Genomic DNA, 22,240 nt, shown 5'->3' with positions numbered 1-22,240 from the left:
TGCGGAAGTAAATACACCACTTTTGGCTATGGACAGTATCACAAGCCATCCCTTAACACTTTAAACCCCTAAATTACCATTTCCCATTCCCTTAACAGCCATTTACTCACCATTATTACTGGTACTCACCATTGAATAAGACACTTAGTGATCCTGATATTTATAAACATAATTATTTATTAACAATATATTTTTTTTGTTATTTATTTGCAAAAATTATTAGTTTGGCGATGAAGTATGACGTCATCAGATGGGAAAAAACGTGGTATAGGGGAAAAAAACCGTGAAGTATTTTTTAATTAATATTTTTTGAAAAAACGTGGTATAGGCTATTCGCGAAGTTCGAACCCGCTAAAATCGAGGGAACACTGTATAGGCAAAATAATCTATGTGATTCATACAGATAGATCATTTTTCAATTACCAGACTAGAAGTAGAGAGCTAGGATTAGAGCAAAAATAATTTTATTACCCTTCCACTCCAATCTGAAATTACTTAAAGACAAACAGCTGTGACAATGGTGTGGCTTAGTAAATGTTACTCTTTTCAAGAATGTTGCTAAGATCATGCAGTATACAAATGGAGGGAACTTAAACTTAGCTGATTTTTCCCCATAGAAAATGCAGTGAGATAAGGTTAGTTAGCCCAACTGAAATCCAGGCTACTGTAGAATTTTCTATGGTTGCTTCTCAAGTCCTTGCCTTTCTTATTCATACAGGTAGTCCATAACATACACCATAACAATGACCATTCAATGCTATGATGGATCACTCCAGGATTATTTATTACCCAGTTCTGAAGTTTTGATGGCCACCTCCTATTTCCACCTTGATGCATTTATGGCTGTTTGCAGCATCCCAGTCACATGGCTTTGATTTATGACATTTATGCATTTATTTCCAGGTTTTGGCACAAATGCCCCATAGTGAACAATGGGTTCACTTAACAACCATGACATTCATTTAACAACTGCAGCATTTGTTTTTACAAAAAGGTCCAATCAGAATTTGGAAGAAGGTAATGAAAGAGAAACAGACGTCTTTGGAATTTTTGATGTGTTTGAAAATCGGAAATGCAAATGAGGATTTCACAGATGTACTGGAATCGACAAATTCAAAGAAAATATTCTAAATTGGTGGGACAGATATCTTTTAAAGTTAAAAAGTGGGTTGTCTACTTTTAGGTAAGGACAATGAAGGGGTGTCAGGTACAGAGCAATTGTACAATTACCATTATCAAAAACTGTCTTCCAAATTACAATGCCTGGCATAAAAATTCTTGCCCGTATACAAGTCATTCCCAAGACTCTATCTGGTGCAGGAGATTATAGTTAAGTCAAAATGTGGATAGTCAAAGGGGATCCTTTGGGTGGCGCTACTGGAGGAAGCTTGAGAGGAATGGATTGACAGATGACTCGGGTGTGGGACTTTCTGGGAACTTGATACATCTATTGAACTTGGTGGTAAAAGGAAACATTCCATTTATAGTGGAGGGGGATGGAGAAAGATGGGTGTCCCTTGGACCTCGTGGACCCAGAAAATAACACAAGGGGAAAAAGCTGGACAGCAATAAAATAAAAAATACAGGATAATTAAGCCAATTATTGTATCACAATGATGTGCAAAAAGAAACGGATCACTTTGAGCCATTTGGGGAAGGTGTAATTGTGCCGTTCAGGATTTAGTAAAAATAAACTGAACTTGAGAGGACAGACAAAAAGATTTCTGAAGAAAAAAGGTATGTGAGATACAGAATAGTTCCTCACATTTTCTCTCTTTAACATAGAGTTGAATATCATATTTATGGAACAGATGACGAGTCTAGCTTTACTGGGCCAGTCAGTAGTGTCAAATCTTATGGAGAAAGAATCGGTGAAGCAGACTGGAAAACTGCTCAAGATAAAGTGACCTGAGTAATCATGCATCCGTGGTTAACAAGTTTGGTAACAAATGGTCTGCAGAGATTGGAGGATCTGGTGGTGTTACTATGATGAGAAATTTAGTATGCACTGTCCTGGTGTATGTAGTGAGGTCACCACAGCCAGCTGGTGGAAATGGAAAAGAGTTGGAGAAGCCTCTTTAGATGCTGAAGTCACCATGAATTCAGCCAAGTTATTACTGCTATGGAAGAAGAAAATTGTTATGGACTTGTTTAGTAAAATTCTGACGTTGATGTGAAGATTATACAACATGCACAGAGGTCAAGCATATCAAGTAGAAGGAATCCAATGGTGAAAATGTATTGCAGCTAAATTTGGCTGCCACAGGCGAAACAGTTATGTGATGCGGGACATCGTTCAAGCTTATTATTTACCTTACCCTTGGAAAACTATGAAATGAATAAATATGCAGATAACAGAACTTAAAAAGAAATATATTTCATTATAATTAAGCCAATTGTTATATACCTTTAGGTGATAATGAGGTTTTAGATAAATTTAAATGCATCAGCCCCTTTGGTAGTTTGGCAAACTGAATACTTAATGAAGATACTCCTGTAAAAGAATAAAAATGAGGCCCATATCAAAAGTGAAAGCATATGTGCAGAGTAATTACTTTTTACTTTATTTAGTTTTATGTTATTTATCAAATTTAGAAATTCTGGGTGGTATATAAGTAAAATATTAAAATATAAAAACTGTATATAAAACTGTTATGTAAAAATTGGGGACTGTACCACAACATACATTTTGTGAAAGAGGAAAAGTTGTTCACTAATAATAGTAGGTGTTTACAATGCAGTAATAGAATCCGTAATATTGTTTGATTTCAAGGAAAACTGAAATAAATATACTAATCCTCTTATTGGGCTTGTACAATGAGTGGGAAAGGAAAGTACCTCTGTCCTCTAGAGGGTTGTTAGCAAGATTAATTGTGTGAAGTCCTGAGGTGGGATTGTGGGATAGAGCATTGGCCAGCTTCTGTGCAAAATCTCTAAGAAACAAAGAACCATAAAAAATTATCCTTTATTTTGCAGTATACCATTATACAATTTTCATGAGTTTAATATGAACTGATTATAGGTTACACTGAATTAAGGAGCCTATTTAGAATATTACATTCAAGTACATGAATTTGTACATATGTTTTGCACATATACTATGTGCATACATATATTATATATATATATTCGTAGATTTTCACGGGTATAGGTATTTAGGTCTTGGTGTATTCGGGTCACTTCCCGTGTAAGATTGATAGAATCTTGGCGATGTTTCAACGAGGTCCCACTCATCATCATCAGGCTAGTGCTTTCGGCTTCGTGCTAGGGAAAACAAAGCAGCTCAGGCCACGCTCTGTTTGCCCTAGCATGAAGCCGAAAGCACCAGCCAGTTGCCAAGATTTTATCAATCTTACACAGAAAAAGACCCAAATAAGCCAAGACCTATTTACCTACCTATATAATACAACATATTTTTGCTGAATTGAATTGAAAATGAAGGGAGACTAGTATAGATCTATTTTGAGGTTGCTTCCTCTCATTAGCTAGCCATGCCCTTGCAACCTCTGCCTTGTGATATGCAAAGAAACAAGTGTTTATTGGACAGGAAAGATGCCATGTTTTAATATCCTGTTTTCTACTATTTTTGATGAATTATACAGCAGTTTGGAAATAATTCCAAACCAGTATTTTATGTGATTCCAGTACAAGATGCAGCTTCTTTGAAGACTTGCAGCCAGATGCTACATTCACCCGTCACCATTACATTGAAACATCTTTCTAGAGCCAAATTATTTCATACCTATTATACACATTATTGAGTGATTCAAAACAGACACAGTATTTTTATTCTATCTATGCTGCCTAATGGCAAATAAAATATATATTCATACATATCAGCAATGTTGCTCAACATCAGATGGATTCTCCAAGTGAGGAGTAGCTCACTTGGCCTAGATTGCATTTGTCCATTAATTTTTTTTAAGCTTACTAATCTCATTTATAGACATGTGCATTTACCGTATATGGATGTTGTATGTTTTTAAGCTATGTTGCAAAAGCATTTAATAATTATCATATAATCTTGATTTCATCTATTTTGTGCAACTACTTAAAATAGACCTTCCTCAATACAATCACAGTCAAGCCGCTATCAAATAATTGTTTTAAGTTATATGGGGGGAGGGGTCCCTTGGTGCTCTCTGAACTTAGTTGGTTTCTTGCAGATTTCATTACCCAAACTAAGCACCAAGATCCCCTCATTTCAATCCTGAGTTACAAATATTCTTCTTTATTAATATACATAATGGCTCCTTCTACCAATCTCAAGTGGCATAAGGATAGGCAATTCCATTAGAGATTTATTTTCTATAAGGCCAAATCCTATATATATTTCTAGTATGAATAAACCAAAATACAACTAGACACAAGAACAGTTTTTTCCCCAAACACCATCACTCTGCTAAACAAATAATTCCCTCATCACTGTCAAATGTTGTATTCCTATTACTATTAGTCTTCTCATTGTTCCTATCACCCACTTATGACTGTATGACTGTAATTTGTTTCTTGTATCCTTATGGTTTATATTAATATTGATTGTTTTCTGATCGCTTATTTGTACCATAGGACAATCATTAAGTGTTGTACCTCATGATTATTGACAAATGTATCTTTTTCTTTTATGTACACTAAGAGCATATGCACCCAAGACAAATTCCTTGGGTGTCCAATCGCACGTGGCTAATAAAAAATGCTATTCTATTCTAAAAAGTGTAACCCACAAAACTGCAACAAGTAGTAATGCCAATACAATATTATAGTTGCATACTATGACTTTTGAAAAATAAACCTCGGACAGTTTGCAAATGTAAAAAAGCTGTCCACAGTACAAATATGGTTGGAAATAACTGCAATAGGTAAATACGCCAATTCAATTTAATGTTGTTAACCCCCAATAAATATAATACAACTTTGCAGCTTTAGGCTTGCAGTTTCCTCTGATGTTATTGGGCTTTATTAAAAACGTTAGTATTGGTTAATTAAAAAGAATGACTTACGTCCTAAGGCCAGCATTCTCAAGTACTAGCTCTTCCAATCTATTGGATCTGCTCACAACTCTTAGGATCTGCTCACAAACATCAGTGGACTGTCATAAGAACAATGATGCAATAGTAAGAACCAACGGAAACATATTAGCAATACAAGAAGGTGAGAGGCTTGTAAAGTGGTACCTCTTTTTGTACTACTCTAAATAATATAAAAAGTCTCAATAATGGTGCAACAAACCCACAGCACGAATTACAGATAATTACAGACAGTTAATTCATTCATGTTAATGGAGTGATCTAGTCACAAAACTACAAATTCAGTTTGATGCCCCCTGCTACATCATAAAGAACCAAATTTTGTCAGCAATAATGTAACCCAAATGAGGTAAAAATATCACCCACATTTTTTCTATAACAGTTTAATAACAAGAAATGTTTGCAAGTTCATGAAGAGATAAATAAACTTACTGACATACTGTTTCTTCTGCCTTATTCATATTAGAGCAATGATCATAGCCAGTCGTAAGGAAAGTTCTTATGTTCATTACAAAACAAATATAAGCTCAGATGTATTTTTAATATATTTAGACTTCTAATTCTTTAGTTTGATTTTGGACTATGTAGTCCTCGTTTCGGCCGGCCAGGAATGACGTCTCCGTGACGTTAAAGCTCCGCCCATGGAATTCTCTATTGGGATTCCCCACCTCCGTTTGAGACTCCTGACTGGCCGATAGCTCCCCGGCTCTTCTGCAACGGTGACAGCCGGGCGGCGCCGCATCTCAGCGGCCTCCTGAACCCGAATGCCGAACCCGAACTTTTGCTGAACTTCTGGGTTCAGCGTTCGGGAGAATGCTGAGAAGCCCCCCGGTGGTTTCAAAAGGTGACAGCCGGGCGGCGGCGCTTCTCGGTGGCCTCCCAAACCCGAACGCCGAACCTGAACTTTTGACGAAATTCTGGGTTCGGTGTTCAGGAGAACGCCGAGAAGCCCCCCAGCTGTTTCAAAAGGTGACAGCTGGTCGGTGGCACTTATCGGCTGAACCCGAACGCTGAACCCGAACTTTTGCCAAACTTCCGGGTTCGGTGTTCGCGGCAGCAGGTTCGTAAGGCGAAAACAGTTCGTAAGAAGAGGCACAAAAATCCCAAATCCCGGGTTCGTATCTCGAAAAGTTTGTAAGACGAGGGGTTCGTATCACGAGATACTATTGTACGTATAAAATACAACTGTTAGTTCCATCTAAGCAAAATAAGTTCACTTATAAACATTTCAGTGACATCTTAAACAACAGTATACTTTGCTATAACTTGCTTTTCTAAACAAAGATATTTTTTTACTTTTCCTAGACAAAGGGCTTTGTGATTTCCACATTGTTTAAACAAGGGATATTCCACTTCATCTATTGAAATATTTGATAGGATTAAATGCTTGTCAGTAATTTTCATACAACTTAGTTAATTTAATTTCAGCAGAATTATTTTTCAAAAAGATCTGCTTACATTTTTGTTCTTTTTATTAAGACTATAGTGTTTTAAGAACTCTGGATTGATTTTTTGGGACATCTTTAAAAATGTATCAAAATACAATAAGCAAACAAAAATGATATTTCTCACTTTCAGCTCTCTGCCCTCCTATTCAATGCCTACATGAAATCACCCAGTAGAGTCATTTGCCAGTTTGTGTGTAACATCTGAATCTGAATGGACAACATGACAAGCGTGTGGGTGGAAGACAAGGGATGTGAACTTTCAACTGAGTGAGAAACTCAGATCCAGGTTTCCCTGTGTAGGTGCCAGCATGGCTCCGGAAATAAATTGGAACTTTGAGGAATGTTTTGACTCGGATTTTGATTTAGTTTGGATGTTATCTGGAACATTGACAGGTATATTTATAATAATGGATAAAGTAAAGCCAGACTGCTTGCTAGAATCATTGATATCAAAACTTAAGCTAAAATACTCAGTACAAATAATAAAAAGCCACTGCCATTGATTGTGATCCTTGGGGGGAAAAGATCCAATAAAAGATACAATGGCTGGATACCATTTGATGATACAAGAATAGGTTTAGAAGATCTAAAAGAAGCAGTCTTGGTGCAATGGCGTCTATCATAGACCTGGGTATTTTATTGCCTGCAAGCCATATCCAGCCTTTGGTGTCTCTGTCCATCCTGCATGAAGTTAACTGTGAACTAAATGTAACTAAATGCACTGCAGGGGGCAGGAGAAGAAGCCAAGTTGGGTCCAGCTCATGTGCTCATTCATGGCTGTGGACCAGCGAAGAGAGAAAGAAGTCACCCCTTGCCTGAAGCCACTGAGGAGCTTAGGTAACTGAGTTTGGGAACATCAAATCAGGTAACACTGGTTCAGCCCTCCAAACAGTCCCAGTTTCTCATGTGGAATAATTGTCCACTTCCAATCTATCAGATCATGAAGTGTCAGAAGACTTGAACAACTACTCTTCAAAAATAATTATACATTCTACACAAACACATTTCCACCAAACAATCAAGATATGGTCATTCTGCATCCTAATACTTACTAACTTTAGATCCTTAGAGGAAAGCTTTGTAAACCACTGATTGTATTCCAGGGCAGCAACTATTGGTATTAAATCTCTAAGGAAAGGAAAAAAAATCATATATTGAAACAAAGATTTCTAGACAGAAGTGATTTGGGAGGTCGTAGGAATTTTTTAAATAATCATTTTTCTCTCGTATTAATTCCTGAATCATAAGATGACCTGAGTTTCAACATTTCACTCTTCGGCAAAATAAATGCCTGCTTAAGATTTTAGCAATCAAATTACAATGTATTTTTAAATTTCATTTAATCCCATGTACAGCTTTTTAACCTAATAAACTGTTCCTTTTGTAACTTCTTCATTCAATTAGAAATTACAATAGGAGCCTCAGTGGTGCAGTAGTTAAGAGTGCAGTACTGCAAGCTACTTCTGCTGATCACCAGCTGCCAACAGTTTGGCAGACTGAATCTCAGTAGGCTCAAGGTTGACTCAGCCTTCCATCCTTCCAAGATTGGTAAAATGAGGACCCAGATTGTTGGGGACAATATGCCTCCCATTGAGGACCTGTATACTGCACGAGTCAAAAAGAGGGCGGGGAAAATATTTACTGACCCCTCACATCCTGGACACAAATTGTTTCAACTCCTACCCTCAAAAGGTCGCTACAGAGCACTGCACACCAAGACAACTAGACACAATAACAGTTTTTTCCCGAACGTCATCACTCTACTAAACAAATAATTCCCTCAACACTGTCAGACTTTCTACTAAATCTGCACTTCTATTCTACTAGTTTTTCTCATCATTCCTATCACCCATTTCCTCCCATGTTGACTGTATGACTGTAACTTGTTGCTAATATCCTAAGATTTTTATTAATATTGCTTCTTCATTGCTTATTTGACCCCTATGACAATCATTAGGTGTTGTACCACATGATTATTGACAAATGTATATCTTCTTTTATGGACGCTGAGAGCATATTCACCAAGACAAATTCCTTGTGTCTCCAATCACACTTGGCCAATAAAAATTATATTCTATTCTATTCTATTACTCTCTGCAAACCTCTTAGTAAGGGTTGTAAAGCACCGTGAAGTGGTATATAAGTCTAAATGCTCTTGCTATAATTAGAATGAACATATGTTAAATATTTCTGTGCTGACCACAACAAAGCAAGGCTTGGTTTCAAAGTTACTTTTTCAGCACCATCGTTAACTGCAAATGGTCACTAGACAAGGAAGTCACTACTTGACTACCTATAATATGTTTTAACATTTCACTAGCTCCTTTGAACAAAAAGCTATTTTTCTGACTATGTGAAAATCTCAGAGAGTTCCAACTCATTTCTCATACTATTTTAAGTATTTAATTTCAATCAGCCCTTTCTATTTTTTATATTATTTCTGACTGATAAAATACATATACTTAAACAGTATTTTACATATGAACCTATAGTTCACAATTAGTAAAGATAGTTAGGCTCCGCACTGGAGGCTTTTAAACTCTTCTTTAATTGAGCTGTTTGAATCAAGAAGCAACTCCACCCCCACTCCTCCTTGTAAAACTGCATTCCGTAGTAAAGTATGAAGGGCTGCAATTAGAAGGAACACTGCTCATCCAATGTATGAATGAAACTATTTTCTACTCAGATATATCTCATCTCATAATTGCAAAGTAATGAAAACCCAGAGCAAGATGAACCCTTTGCAGCTGTTACAATCCTGCTGAACAAAAGGTTCTTCTGTAAGTATTCAATGAGATCAAAAGATTATTACTGCATAGATAATCTTCACATTAGATGACTAACATACACTTTCATTTATGCAGGATCTTTGTATTTACCTGTGGTCAAGATGGCTAAAGTCTTGCAAATTTAATTCCCTGGTATCTTGAGTCAGATAAATGGTATCGACATCCTACAAAGATAAAAAAGAACTTAATACATTTTAGAGAAAAAAATGTTTAATTTCTTAGGACAAATTGCTTATAAAATTGATAGGCTCTAGTCAAGGTCTTTTTTGTTTCTTTTTGCCTCAATAGCTGCAAGTAATCTTATTTTTTTACTTACCCATTGCACTTCTTCTCTATATGGAGAGCCCAGCCAGTCACAAACGCATGCATACATTTGAGAAAAACCACCTAAAAACAAACAAAAACAGAACACTAACCATTTATCGCCGTGGGGAATAATTCTTAAAAGCCGATACACATATCCTGATGGTAAGATGATTTTATCTCTCTACTTGGCACGTACTCTATCCTCAAGCACAATATGCAACTAACTGAACCTACAGCACATTCCTCTAAAATATACAGCAAGGCAGGATACGGCATAAAAATAGCATCTTCCCACACTGCTCAAAATGGCTCTTCATTCTAACTACACCTTAGGACTAATTATATTTTTCCCCAAAAGCAAACTCTACATCAGAAATAGAACTAAGCTTCTGTGTACTGGTGAAGCCAGAAACGCCATATTTCAGCTGAAAAAGCACACACACACTCACCACATGGGCCTAATTCTCCTAAAGTTTGACTGTCCCATAGAGTCTGCAGATTAGCCAGTCTGTCTGGGGGCTCCATTATTACCTTCTTCATTATTCTCCTAGATGCCAGAAGTAAATGCACACATGAATTAGAACTCCATCAAAATGTAGTTTGCTATTTCATACTTATTTACTTGAACTGCAATTTTCTATTGGGATTGTGTCAGACATCTCAATTTTGAAGGAATTATCCATTAGCTAACATAAATACAGTGATACCTTGTCTTACAAACTTAATTGGTTCCGGGACAAGGTTCTTAAGGTGAAAAGTTTGTAAGATGAAACAATGTTTCCCATAGGAATCAATGGAAAAGCGATTAATGCGTGCAAGCCCAAAATTCACCCCTTTTGCCTGTTTTGCGCTGCTGGGAATCCCCTGAGGGTCCCCTCCATGGGAAACTCCACCTCCGGACTTCCATTGCCAGTGAAGCACCCGTTTTTGCACTGCTGGGATTCCCCTGCAGCAACACAAAAACACGGAAGTCCGGAGGTGGGGTTTCCCATGGAGGGGAGCCTCAGGGAAATCCCAGCAGCACAAAAACGGGTGCTTCGCTGGCAACGGAAGTCCAGAGGTGGGGCATCCCAGTGGCAGCAGTGGGTTTGTAAGGTGAAAATAGTTTGTAAGAAGAGGCAAAAAAATCTTAAACCCCGGGTTTGTATCTCGAAAAGTTTGAATTATGAGGCGTTTGTAAGATGAGGTATCACTGTATCAAAATTATGTTACATTTAAGAACTTAACCCAACCTTAGATATTGTATCTTTATAAATCTCAAAGCAGTCTGAAAAAGCTACTTTGCAATCTCTGTTATCTCATCTCTATAACATTTGCAATTATCATACTATACATCTGTTCCTTTAAAAAAAGCTATTTGACATGATTTATTTTCTGGATATGATAAAATGAAACATCTAGTAATTAAGATTACATATAATGAACCTTTAAAATCTTCACCGAAACAGCACTGATATTTTTGAAAACTCAAAATATTTAAACTCTTTCTAAACTCTTAAGATCTCCAGCAGAAGCTGCCAAAGTAGGTATTGTATCCTGCAAATTAGCAACAACTATAATAGCTAGATAACTGGAGAATGTCAGTTATTCGCTGGATAGGTATGATCTCCCAATCCTTTTTAAAAAAATATTTCTATTGATTTTTATAATATAAAAACACACACACAACATATAACAAGTGCTCAGTGATTGTGCCCACCACCAGACAAGCATTTGTACCCCATCACCAATCGAGGGTGTTTCTTGTATAAATCATTTTAACCCAAGAGCGAAACATTTATTTACATATTATAAAGTGAATCCAACTTGTTTCTTACAGCTTGGTCTCCTATCTCCCCTCTCAATATTAAATCTATTAAGTTTTCATTAGGAGTGCTTTGGATTTGAAAGGAAAAATAACTGCTTTGAACTATACATAATGCACATAGTACTTGCCACTACTTGTTTGAAGCAAACATCTTTTTTCTGAAAAAATGCTGCACCTACAGAGGACAACAATACCATTCTGGGAAAAGGTGAAGTTGCTTTAAAAAATAGTCAACAGATAATTACGCAAGTGCCCTTCCATGCTACAAAGTACCTTTTTCTATTTGAATCTAAAATGTTGCATAGCCTTTCTGTTCTACCATTTTTAAGTGGTATGTTATATACCAAAGAACAATTTGCTCTATGTTGTCCACAGGATACTGTACTGGATTGATACCCCATTTTATCTTCTTTGGATACATTAATAGATATTCTCAAAAAAGTATCTAGAAATGTGGATAAGACAAATCACCATCACTGATACACCCAAATACAACAAGTTAGAGGAAAAAAAGAGATGGCGTCTATTTTGCTAAGCGTTTATACCAAGATGTACCTACACTGGAGATAGGCCAGGGAATATTCTCCTAAGGCATGTTCCAATATGTGCCAACACTTCATGCACATCTTCAGATGAAGTTAACTTCATAGAAATGTTGCACTTTTCAGTTTCTATAATCAGCTGCATAAAAAAACGGGGGAGATATAATATCATATTTACATAATCCTTAAACATTACCAATACCAGCAGTGAATAACTAAAAACAGTGCATTCAAAATCTGCAAAAGAATGGCCTGCAGTGCCTCTGCCAGTAAAAATGGAGCTCCGTTTTTACTGGTAGAGGGTTGCAGGACACTGTTGCAGCCGAAAACAGAACTTGCGAGGGCTGCAGGCAACTCTCCTGAGCATTGCTTTTACTGGCAGAGACTTGCAGGAAGCCACTGCAACCAAAACAGACTTCAGAAGCCAGTTTTTGCTGAACGCTCAGACCAGCACACGCCCGCCCGGCGCAAGCTGATCATGCTTACCCTGGCTTACCCCGGCCACGCGAAGTCAAACACAACCCTTAATGAAATTGAGTTTTACACCCCTGCCTTCTTTGAATATGAAGGCTACATCTACATTCGAATTAGTCCTTATTATGAAGAGAAACATTATTTTTTGTATAACCAGAATGTAATTTGCTATATCTATACTGCAAAAATTTAATTTCCTATGAATATTCCTCTCAACATAGTCCATATGATTTATTTCCTATTTTGTATTTCTTTCATATACAGTAATCCCTCATTTTTTGCAGGGGATTGTTTTAACCATTGGATTTGCACTGTTTTGTTGTTGTGAGCCACTCCGAGTCTCCGGAGAGGGGTGGCATACAAATCTAATTAATTAATTAATTAATTAATTAATTAATTAATTAATTAATTACCACCCATGAAAAATGAATTTCTGTGAAGTAGAGGAAAGATATTTTTTATGTATTTAAAACCCTTTTGGACTTTTAAAACCCACCCTTTGCATTAAACAGTCATTCTATAATGTTTCTCAGCTGGAACTATATGTGATATCCGACCAGTTTCTTTAATAGAGTACAGTAGTACTGTAGAAGAATTTTATGAATTTTTAATGGATTTAAAATTTTCAATGGATTTAATGGATTTAAGCCCCCTCTGAAAACCCATGAAGTAGCGAATCCGCAAAAGATGAACCGCGTAGTGAGGGATTACTGTAATTCAGTTCATCAAAAGGATTAAGCTGTGTAGAAGAACGATCAAGCTGAATACAATATTCTGGGATTATGCAATTCTTTGTCTATTTGTAACTAAATACTGTATTCACCTGGCCTGGTTTATTGCAAGTGATTCCTTGGATTTCCAAGTAGCTGAACGTTAATTCTAGCTGCAATTCAGAAAGAATAGAAAAATATTTTGATAGATGAAAACATGGATTAAAATACATATTATACAAAGATTAGACTACTGACTATATAACTTATATATAATTTATTGTAATGATTTGCTGCTTGAGCATCATTCACTTGAATGGCATAAAACATAAATGAAACAGAACCCAGGGGCTAAAATTTGATGCCAAGGAGCATGGCAGCAGAGATAATTAAAGAAAAATACACATTTTAGAGCTCACATAAATATATACTATATTTTTCAGAGTATAAGACGTACCGTTTTCCTCCCTAAAAGAGGCTGAACATTTGGATGCATCTTCTACTCTGAATGTAACTTTTTTGAAGCTTTTCCCTCAGCCCTAATGGGGTACTAACGATCTTCCCAACCCTTCCCTGCTTGCAGGCTTTTTCATTGTTACTCTCACCAAATAATTTTTTTTCCAACCCTAAGTTTTTGCAAGCTTTTTTTCATTGCTAGCTCCAAATAGGTTTCCCCCCCCAGCCCTAACAAGGTGCTAACAATCATCCCAGCTCTTACTGACTTGCAGGCTTTTTCATTGTTACTTACTCTGAATAAGATTTTTTTAAGCTCTCACCAGTGGATAAAAAAATGTGCTGAAACTGAGCAGACTAAGGACGCTAGCCAGATCAATACCTGGTAGGCAGATTTTTTTCCTCCCAAAAACTAAGGTGCATCTTATACTCTGGTGCGTCTTATACACAGGAAAATATGGTACTACAGTGGAACCCCGACATAAGAGCTGCTCTACTTAAGAGCAACTCGAGATAAGAGCTGGGAGGGGAGAGATATTTTTGTTCTACTTACAAGCCCAAATTCGAGATACAAGCGCCAAGGAGCTGTCTCCTGAAGCCAAACGCTAACTTCCGCGTTCGGCTTCAGGAGACAGCTGCGAAGCGGCGCGCATGTTTTAAAAGGTTGCAGCCGGCCTGGGGGGCTCGGGGGGGTGCTTGCAGCTTTCTTTCTTGCTCTTTTTCTTTCTCTCTTTTACCTTCCCTTCCTCTATTTCTTCTTTTCTTTCTCCTTCCCACCTTCTTCCCTCCCTCCCTCCCTTCACTCATTCCTCTCTTACTCTCCCCTTTCATAAGTTTCCTTGCTTCCTTCCTCTGTTCCTGTCCCTTCCCCCTTTCTTTCTTTCTTTCTCTTTTTCTTTCTCTCTTTTACCTTCCCTTCCTCTATTTCTTCTTTTCTTTCTCCTTCCCACCTTCTTCCCTCCCTCCCTCCCTTCACTCATTCCTCTCTTACTCTCCCCTTTCATAAGTTTCCTTGCTTCCTTCCTCTGTTCCTGTCCCTTCCCTCTTTCCTTCCTTCCTTCCCACCCTCCGTCCATTCATTCACCCATTCCTCTCTTGATCGCTTAAAGCCGGTCCCTGGTGCAAAAAGGGTTGGGGACCTCTGTCCTACAAGATTGGGTGGCAGAGAAGTTGAACATATGTAAATTTAAAAGTTTAAGAAAGTTTACAAGTTAAGTGAAAGAAACTTCATTATTCATTTATATGTACATGTACATTTCTTCATTAAAAACATGTCTTTCTGCATAATTTAGACTAACTTTGTGAGTTTTTTGAGGGCTGGAACCAATTAAAATTATTTACATTAATTCCTATGGGGAAAAGTCGTTCGAGATAAGAGCTGCTCGACTTAAGAGCCCAGGTCCGGAACGAATTAAACTCGTATCTCGAGGTACCACTGTATTGCAATCTGCTTTGTTCACTATCAAACTTCATCTTCCAGAAAGGAATGGACCACTTAGGCAAACTCACGAGAAAGCCAGGAGAAGTATTAGAAGGGACATCATAATTAAAGAATTTCAGCAAATGATGTGACTCAAGGATAACCCATCATCTGATAACCCTATATAGGGTTATCTTTGCTGTTTAATATAACAGACTATTTTGCTCCCCTCTTTCCAGCATTCTTGCCCTTCTGTCCTTCATTTTTATAACCGATTTGCCCTAATTTTATTTCCCCTGGCAGCACAAATGGAAAATGGTAGGCAATTTCATCTTAGTCGTCAAATCAACAGTGTCCTTGCCTAATCAGAAAAGAAAAAAGGAAAATAATCTTCTGCTGGCAATGAAAAACAAAAATACAGATGAAAAAGCAGAGTCTGCAGTAGTAACTTGCAATGCTTTTGCCCTTGGGGCTTCTGACAACAAACAATCAAATATACAGGTAGTCCTCAACTTATGACCATAGTTGAGCCCAATTTTTTGTTGCCAAGTAAGACATTTGTTAAGTGACTTTTGCCCCATGTTATGATTTTTCTTGCCACAGTATTGCAGTTGTTGAATTAGCAACAACTAAGTTGTTCTTCATTCTAAATTAACAACTTAACAATAAGTTATCATATTTTTCAGACTATAAGACACTCAGGAATGCCTCCCAGCATTCATCCAGTAATCATCTGGTTCATTTGCCATGGCCCATTTGCTGCCACCCTCTCTAGAACAGCTAATTGGTGCTGCACCAACACCCCCCCCCCCCGCCACAATATTCACTGTATGAGACACATAGACATTTCCACCAACTTTTTTTATGGGGGGGAGTGTATCTTATACAATGACAGTACAATGGTTATAAGTGTGAGTTAGTTTGCAAGCATCTTAATGTTAATCACGTGACCATGGGGATGCTCCAATGATTGCAAATGTGAAAAACTATCATAGATCAATTTTTTCCGTGCTGTTCGTAACTTTCAAGAGTCACTAAATAAACTGTTTTAAGTCGAGGACTCCCTGCAAGTGCTAACTTATAGCAAGCAAGTGACCACACTTCATGTAAAGAGTGAACTTACTTATTAATTTGAATGAATTTGTATGCCACCAATCCATAGCAGATAACATAAGTAAGTAGATAAAATGAAGGACATGCTAGAATAGACAGAATGGAAACCTCTAATACTGAAAAACAGAAAACCTTATTGCATAAGAAAGATAAACAATTAAAGAGACCAATCTAGTGGACAAGTAGGAACAAGAGACAGAGATGATGATCTGCACAGCTGGAGCTCTGAAATATTTTTCAGACTGCAAAGAAGAAATAGAAACTGAGTATCTGGCAAAAGAAAAGGAGAAGCTGCCAAACATGAGATTACAATTAAATGAATGGCTGGTCTGAAAAATATACTCAAATGGTGCTCTCATCCAAATGAAAGATATCAAGTGGGGCACCACAAGATTCAATCCTTTTTTATAAGGTTTTTACTCATTGCCCAATAAAGTAGAAGAAATGTTGATTAGATTTTCAGATGGCTGGAAAATAGAAATAAAAAATTGAAAACTTGATCAGAGAAAGAGCTCTGATAAAAAATATATTAACAGAAATAAATACAAAATTTCTTGCTTAGGAAAAAGAAATAAAATGCTCAGGGCTGGAATTATGGTTAGGAAATCCTGGCTTAGTAATGAAAGGTAGGTGGAAACGATTTTGGAATAACGGTTATAATCAAGCTGAAAATGATTCAGCAGTGCTATGTGGCAGCAAAAAAAAAGCTGGAACTTCAGAAATAAACAAGAAGAGTAAAAGCTCTACTTTATTTTGCACAGTTCAGATCTAGATAAAGGAAACATGGATTACTGGGGACTAAAAATACAGTCATACGAAGAGAGATCGGAGGAATTTGCAATGTTTAACCTTCAGAAGAGAAGTTGAAGAGATATAACATCATTATTCAATTGTTATTTCAATAACTGAAAGAATACACAAAAGAAGATCAAATTGCTTAAATTTCCAAAGTAGACATCATGGAAAAATAAATTTAAGATACAAGAAGGCAGATTCCAATGGAATACCAGAATTTTTACTTCTAAGAGTAATGGCACTTTTGATTCTGAAACCAATTACACAGGAAGATATGATCTGTGGTCCACTTATGAGCCGCCCCGAGTCTTCAGACAGGGGCAGCATTCAAATCTAATAAATTATTATTATTATGTCAGTACAACACAGCAAACGAGATCATTATGCTGGATTTCGTATTTCATCACCAGTCGGGCGCTTCCCAAGTACCTAGGACTGCGTGATGTAGCGGCGAATTATGTTTGCCGATCCCAGTAAAGCGGCATTTTGCAATTGACAGATGGAGATTCTGTCAATTCCAATGGTTTTCAAATGTCCGCTGAGATCCTTTGGTACTGCGCCCAGCGTGCCAAGTACCACTGGGACCACTTTCACGGGCTTATGCCAGAATATTATGGGATTATTATTATTATTATTATTATTATTATTATTATTATTATTATTACCACAATTGAGCCCAACATTTCTCTTAATAAGTGAGATGGTTGTTAAGTGAATTTCGCCCAATTTTATGGCCTTTCCTGCCACAGGTATGTGAATCACTGAAGTTGTTAAGTTAGTAACCCGGTTGTCAAGTGAATCTGGCTTCCACCTTGACTTTGCTTGTCAGAAGGTCGCAAAAAGTGATCACATGATCCTGGGACCCTGCAACTATCATAAATATGAGTCAGTTGTCAAGCATCTGAATTTTAATCACGTCACCATGGGGATGCTGTAACGGTCATAAGTGTGAAAATCGGTCATAAGTCACCTTTTTCAGTGTTGTTGTAAGTTCAAAAGATTATTAAATGAATTGTTGTAAGTCAAGGATTACAGTAATAAGATCCTCCTTACTGTGTGCATTCAAAGGGACAACTCACTAATTTAAAACATTCAAACCTTTGACTGCAACAAGGAGAAATTCTTCTGTGTCTGAATAAAAATTTGCTGCTAGTCATTTTTTAAAATTATTCTATGTTATTCTGTGGAGCTCAGTCATTGTCCTCATCTCGTCACCCCACGCCACCCATTCACTATACAGATTTTAAATTCCAAAATGTACTTTTAAAACTCAGTATATCCTCTTATTTCCCAATGTAGCACTTTTAATTTGGCATATTTTCCACAATTCAAGCTTTGGTAATGTTACTGCACTACAGCTGATTCTGACTAATGTTTCTATATATGGTGGCTATAATTAAGAAAGGGAATAGGCGTTGATTGCTTACCTGAACGCCTCTTCTCGTACGGTGAGCGGGTACAGCAGTCACATGGGTTGCTCATGTCCAATCCGGTGGAACTGAGCCTAGTATTAAAAAAGCTTGCCGGATCCGCCCCTTCCCCAGAATTCGCGAATCCATAGACTAGGCTCAGTTGTGAAGCTCTGTAGTGTTCAACTCTCATTGTTAGAGGAAGAAAGATATAGAAAGGTAAAGAAGACACATACAAGGGCGGGAAGTGACTGCTGTACCCGCTCACCGTACGAGAAGAGGCGTTCAGGTAAGCAATCAACGCCTATTCTCCGTACTGAAGGAGCGGGTCCAGCAGTCACATGGGACATACCCAATAGATGGTCCCTAGGGTGGGATTAGCTTGCTATCGTGTGAGATAACGGATTGGAGTACCCTTCTGCCGAAGGCAGCGTCCGCTGAAGCGTAAGAATCAATCTTGTAGTGCCTGATGAAGGAATTTGGCGAGGCCCAAGTGGCTGCTTTGCAGACCTCCTCCAACGGGGCTTGAGTCGCCCAAGCGGCCGAGGTGGCTGCGCTCCTGGTGGAATGCGCTGTGATGTTCCTTGGAACTGAGAGGGAGGCCGACTCATAGGCCTTAGATATAGTCCCTCTGATCCAACGGCCTATTACTGTTGAAGACACTTTGGCCCCCATGACTCTGGGATGATAGGCTACAAAAAGTGCTTCTGACCTCCGAAAGGGTCCTGTGCGTTGGATATAGATTCTCAGCGCTCTGGTGAGATCCAGGGTGTGCCATCTAATTGCCAAGGGATGGTCTCGTTGGAGGCAGAAGGAAGGTAGGACAATATCCTGAGATCTGTGGAACATGGAACTGACCTTGGGTAAGAAGGTGGGGTCCAGTCGCAAGACTACCTTGTCCTGATGGAATTGACAAAGGTCCTGCCTGATTGAGAGGGCAGCCAGCTCCGAAATGCGTCGGGCAGAGGTAATAGCCACCAGGAATGCTACCTTAAAGGATAGGTACCTGAGGGACGCCGATTTTAGGGGTTCGTATGGTGCCTGCGTGAGGGAATGGAGAACCCGTGGCAAATCCCAGGATGGATACCTGTGGACCCTGGAAGGTCTGAGGTTGGCTATGCCCTTGAGGAATTCCTGAACTTCAGGGAAGGATCGGAGAGGCTGTCTGCGGGGACCCCCTAGGACAGATGAAATGGCTGCCAGATGACGCCGGAGGGTGCTGGTGGAAAGTCCTTTATGGAAGCCTTGCATAAGGAAGGAAATAATTCTGTGTATGGGGATGCACAGAGGGGAGAGACCTTCCTGTAGACACCACTGGTGAAACTTGGACCACGTGTGGTCGTAGATTCGATTGGTCGAACCCCTTCTGGCCTTTAAAATGACCTCCACTGAATCGGGGTCATGACCACGCAGTTCTAAATCTCTCCTGATAACAGCCAGGCGGTGAGGTGGAACCACTCCGGGTCTGGATGGAAAGAGGCCCCCTGCCGCAGCATATCCCCCAAAACGGGGAGTCGCCAAGGGTCCTGGACGGACAGCTGTTGGAGATCCGCGAACCAGGGCCGGCGGGGCCAATGAGGGGCGATTAAGATTACTCGGGCCCTCTCGGTGAGGACCTTGTGAATCACGTCCGGGAGGATTGGAATTGGAGGAAATGCGTAGAGTAGGCCTGGAGGCCATGGACTCCGGAGGGCATTGATTGCTTCCGCTCCCGGGGATGGAAATCTGGAATAGAAGCGAGGGAGTTGGGCGTTCGCATTGGTCGCGAAGAGATCCAGGATTGGTAGGCCGAATCTGAGGGTGATTTGATGGAACAGGTCTTGATGGAGGTTCCACTCTCCTGGGTCTATCGTTGCTCGGGATAGCCAATCCGCCTGGACGTTGAGACTCCCCGAGATGTGATCGGCTAGGAGCGACTGGAGATGTTTTTCCGCCCAAAGGCCCAACTTGAGGGCCTCCCTCATGAGAGCCCTGGATCTCGTGCCCCCCTGTCTGCAGATATGGCTTTTTGTGGCAATGTTGTCGGTGAGAATGAGAACGTGCCGGTTGGGAATGCGAGGAGAGAAATGCTTCAGAGCCAGGGAAACGGCTCTTAACTCTAGCCAATTGATTGGCCTGGAAGCTTCCTCCGGGGACCACGTGCCCTGGGCTATCATCCCCTGGGCGTGGGCGCCCCAACCCGATAGACTGGCATCTGTGGTGATGACAAATTGATCCGGGCACCTGAACGGGGATCCTCTGTCCATGGCCGGAGACTTCCACCACTTGAAGGATCTGCGAACACTCAGTGGGATGACAATGCGTCGATTTGAGTTGCTGTGCCCCGATCTCTGAAAAGGTAACAGGAGCCACTGGAGATCCCTAGCATGAAGGCGAGCCCAGGGAATGATGCCTATGCATGACACCATCTTCCCCAAAAGGGAAGATAGAGTAACTATGGATACTGAAGACTTAGATAAAATGTTAGAAATTAACTCCACTATACTGAGTTTTCTCTCGGGAGAGAGAAAAACCTGGGAGGATTCTGAATCAATAATGGATCCCAGGTGAGAAATGGATGTGGAAGGTTGGAGGTGACTTTTATCAAAGTTGATGGAAAATCCATGGTCCTGAAGGACTGACATGGTGACAGAAAGGTCTGTTTTCACTTTCTCTAGGGAGTTCCCATGAATCAAAATATCATCAAGATAACATAGAATGTGGATGGGAGACGCCCGGATATAGGCCGCCAGGGACCCCAAGAGCTTTGTAAAGACCCGAGGGGCCGAGGAAAGGCCAAATGGCATCGCCCTATACTGGAAATGCCTGCCTTGAAAGGAAAAACGTAAAAATTTTCTGTGGCATTTGGCTATAGGAATGTGAAGGTAGGCCTCAGTGAGGTCTAAGGAGACCATGAAATCTCCCGAGTGAATGGCGGCCAAAATAGAAGACAAGGAGTGCATCTTAAACTTCCTATATTTGATGAATAGGTTTAGTTTCTTTAAATCCAAAATAGCTCTCCAACCTCCGGAGGACTTTGGAACCATAAATAGGATGGAGTAAAAACCTAGGCCCTTCTGACCGGAAGGGACCGGTTGAATGGCTCTGATGGACAATAGATGAGAAATGGCCTCCTCCATACGGTTACAATCTGAGGATGACCTGGGAGAAGGGCAGGAAATAAAACGTTTAGGGGGAGGAGAAATAAATTCTAAAAGAAGGCCTGATTGAACAGTGTCAATGACCCAAGGGTCCTTGGAGGTGAGACGCCAATTAGAGGCGAAATGAGCTAGGCGACCCCCTATGGGAATAGAGGTAAGATTACCATCTAGGTTTTTTTGAAGCCCTGTTAGAGGAAGCTCCCCTTTGGAAGCGAAACCCTCTACCCCTGGAGTTCCTACCTTGGGAACGAAAGCGGGGGGAATACTGACCTGGAGATCTCTGATAGGAAGCCGCTTGATCTTGCTGGCGCCCTGGGCGACGAAAGGGCTGCGTTTTGGTAGCCTTTTTTGTGGTTGGACCCAAAACTTTCTTCTTGTCCGTGGTCTCCGTGAGGAGTGGATCCAGAAGATCACCGAAGAGAAGGTCGCGCTTTAAGGGACCCTGGGATAACTGCCACTTTTGGCGAACTCCCGCTTGCCAAGGGCGAATCCATAGGAGTCTTCTTGCCGTTGTAGAAGCTGCAATAGACTTAGCAGAAAATCTAGTAGATTGCAAGGTGGCATCAGCCACGTACTGGGCAGCTGCAAAGACCTTGTTGAAGTCTTGTTGACCTCTGAAGTCATCGGGAGGAATATGCTGTTGAAGTTGGCGAAGCCACAGCAGCATGGCTCTGGAGAAAAAGGAGGCCGCTGCAGAACTTTTAATGGCCCAGGAATCAGCGGTGAATCCTCTTTTGAGCATTTGCTCAATGCGCTTGTCCTCTGGGCGGAGGACTTCCTCCGCCTCGCCTGGCACAGCCGCTGCCG

The 22,240-nt window shown here is 39.7% G+C and overlaps 1 protein-coding gene across 5 annotated transcripts in view; it reads right to left on the bottom strand.

Moving 5' to 3' along the window:
• CARMIL1 (capping protein regulator and myosin 1 linker 1) overlaps window positions 1-22,240 on the bottom strand; it is a 165,032-nt gene that overhangs the window by 63,905 nt on the left and 78,887 nt on the right. For all 5 annotated transcript variants that reach the window (XM_070747395.1, XM_070747393.1, XM_070747394.1 and 2 more), the window contains exons 4-12: window positions 13,217-13,276; window positions 11,937-12,058; window positions 10,020-10,117; window positions 9,581-9,651; window positions 9,355-9,428; window positions 7,528-7,603; window positions 5,001-5,089; window positions 2,839-2,933; window positions 2,408-2,494 (exon numbers count right to left, since the gene is read on the bottom strand). In XM_070747395.1, the coding sequence (XP_070603496.1) occupies window positions 2,408-2,494; window positions 2,839-2,933; window positions 5,001-5,089; window positions 7,528-7,603; window positions 9,355-9,428; window positions 9,581-9,651; window positions 10,020-10,117; window positions 11,937-12,058; window positions 13,217-13,276 (772 nt within the window). The remainder of the gene's footprint in view (window positions 1-2,407; window positions 2,495-2,838; window positions 2,934-5,000; window positions 5,090-7,527; window positions 7,604-9,354; window positions 9,429-9,580; window positions 9,652-10,019; window positions 10,118-11,936; window positions 12,059-13,216; window positions 13,277-22,240) is intronic.

This window comes from Erythrolamprus reginae, chromosome 3, assembly GCF_031021105.1.
Source record: "Erythrolamprus reginae isolate rEryReg1 chromosome 3, rEryReg1.hap1, whole genome shotgun sequence".
NCBI lineage: Eukaryota > Metazoa > Chordata > Lepidosauria > Squamata > Dipsadidae > Erythrolamprus > Erythrolamprus reginae.
Note: the sequence above shows the minus strand (reverse complement) of the source record. Positions and strands in the feature narration are given on the sequence as shown.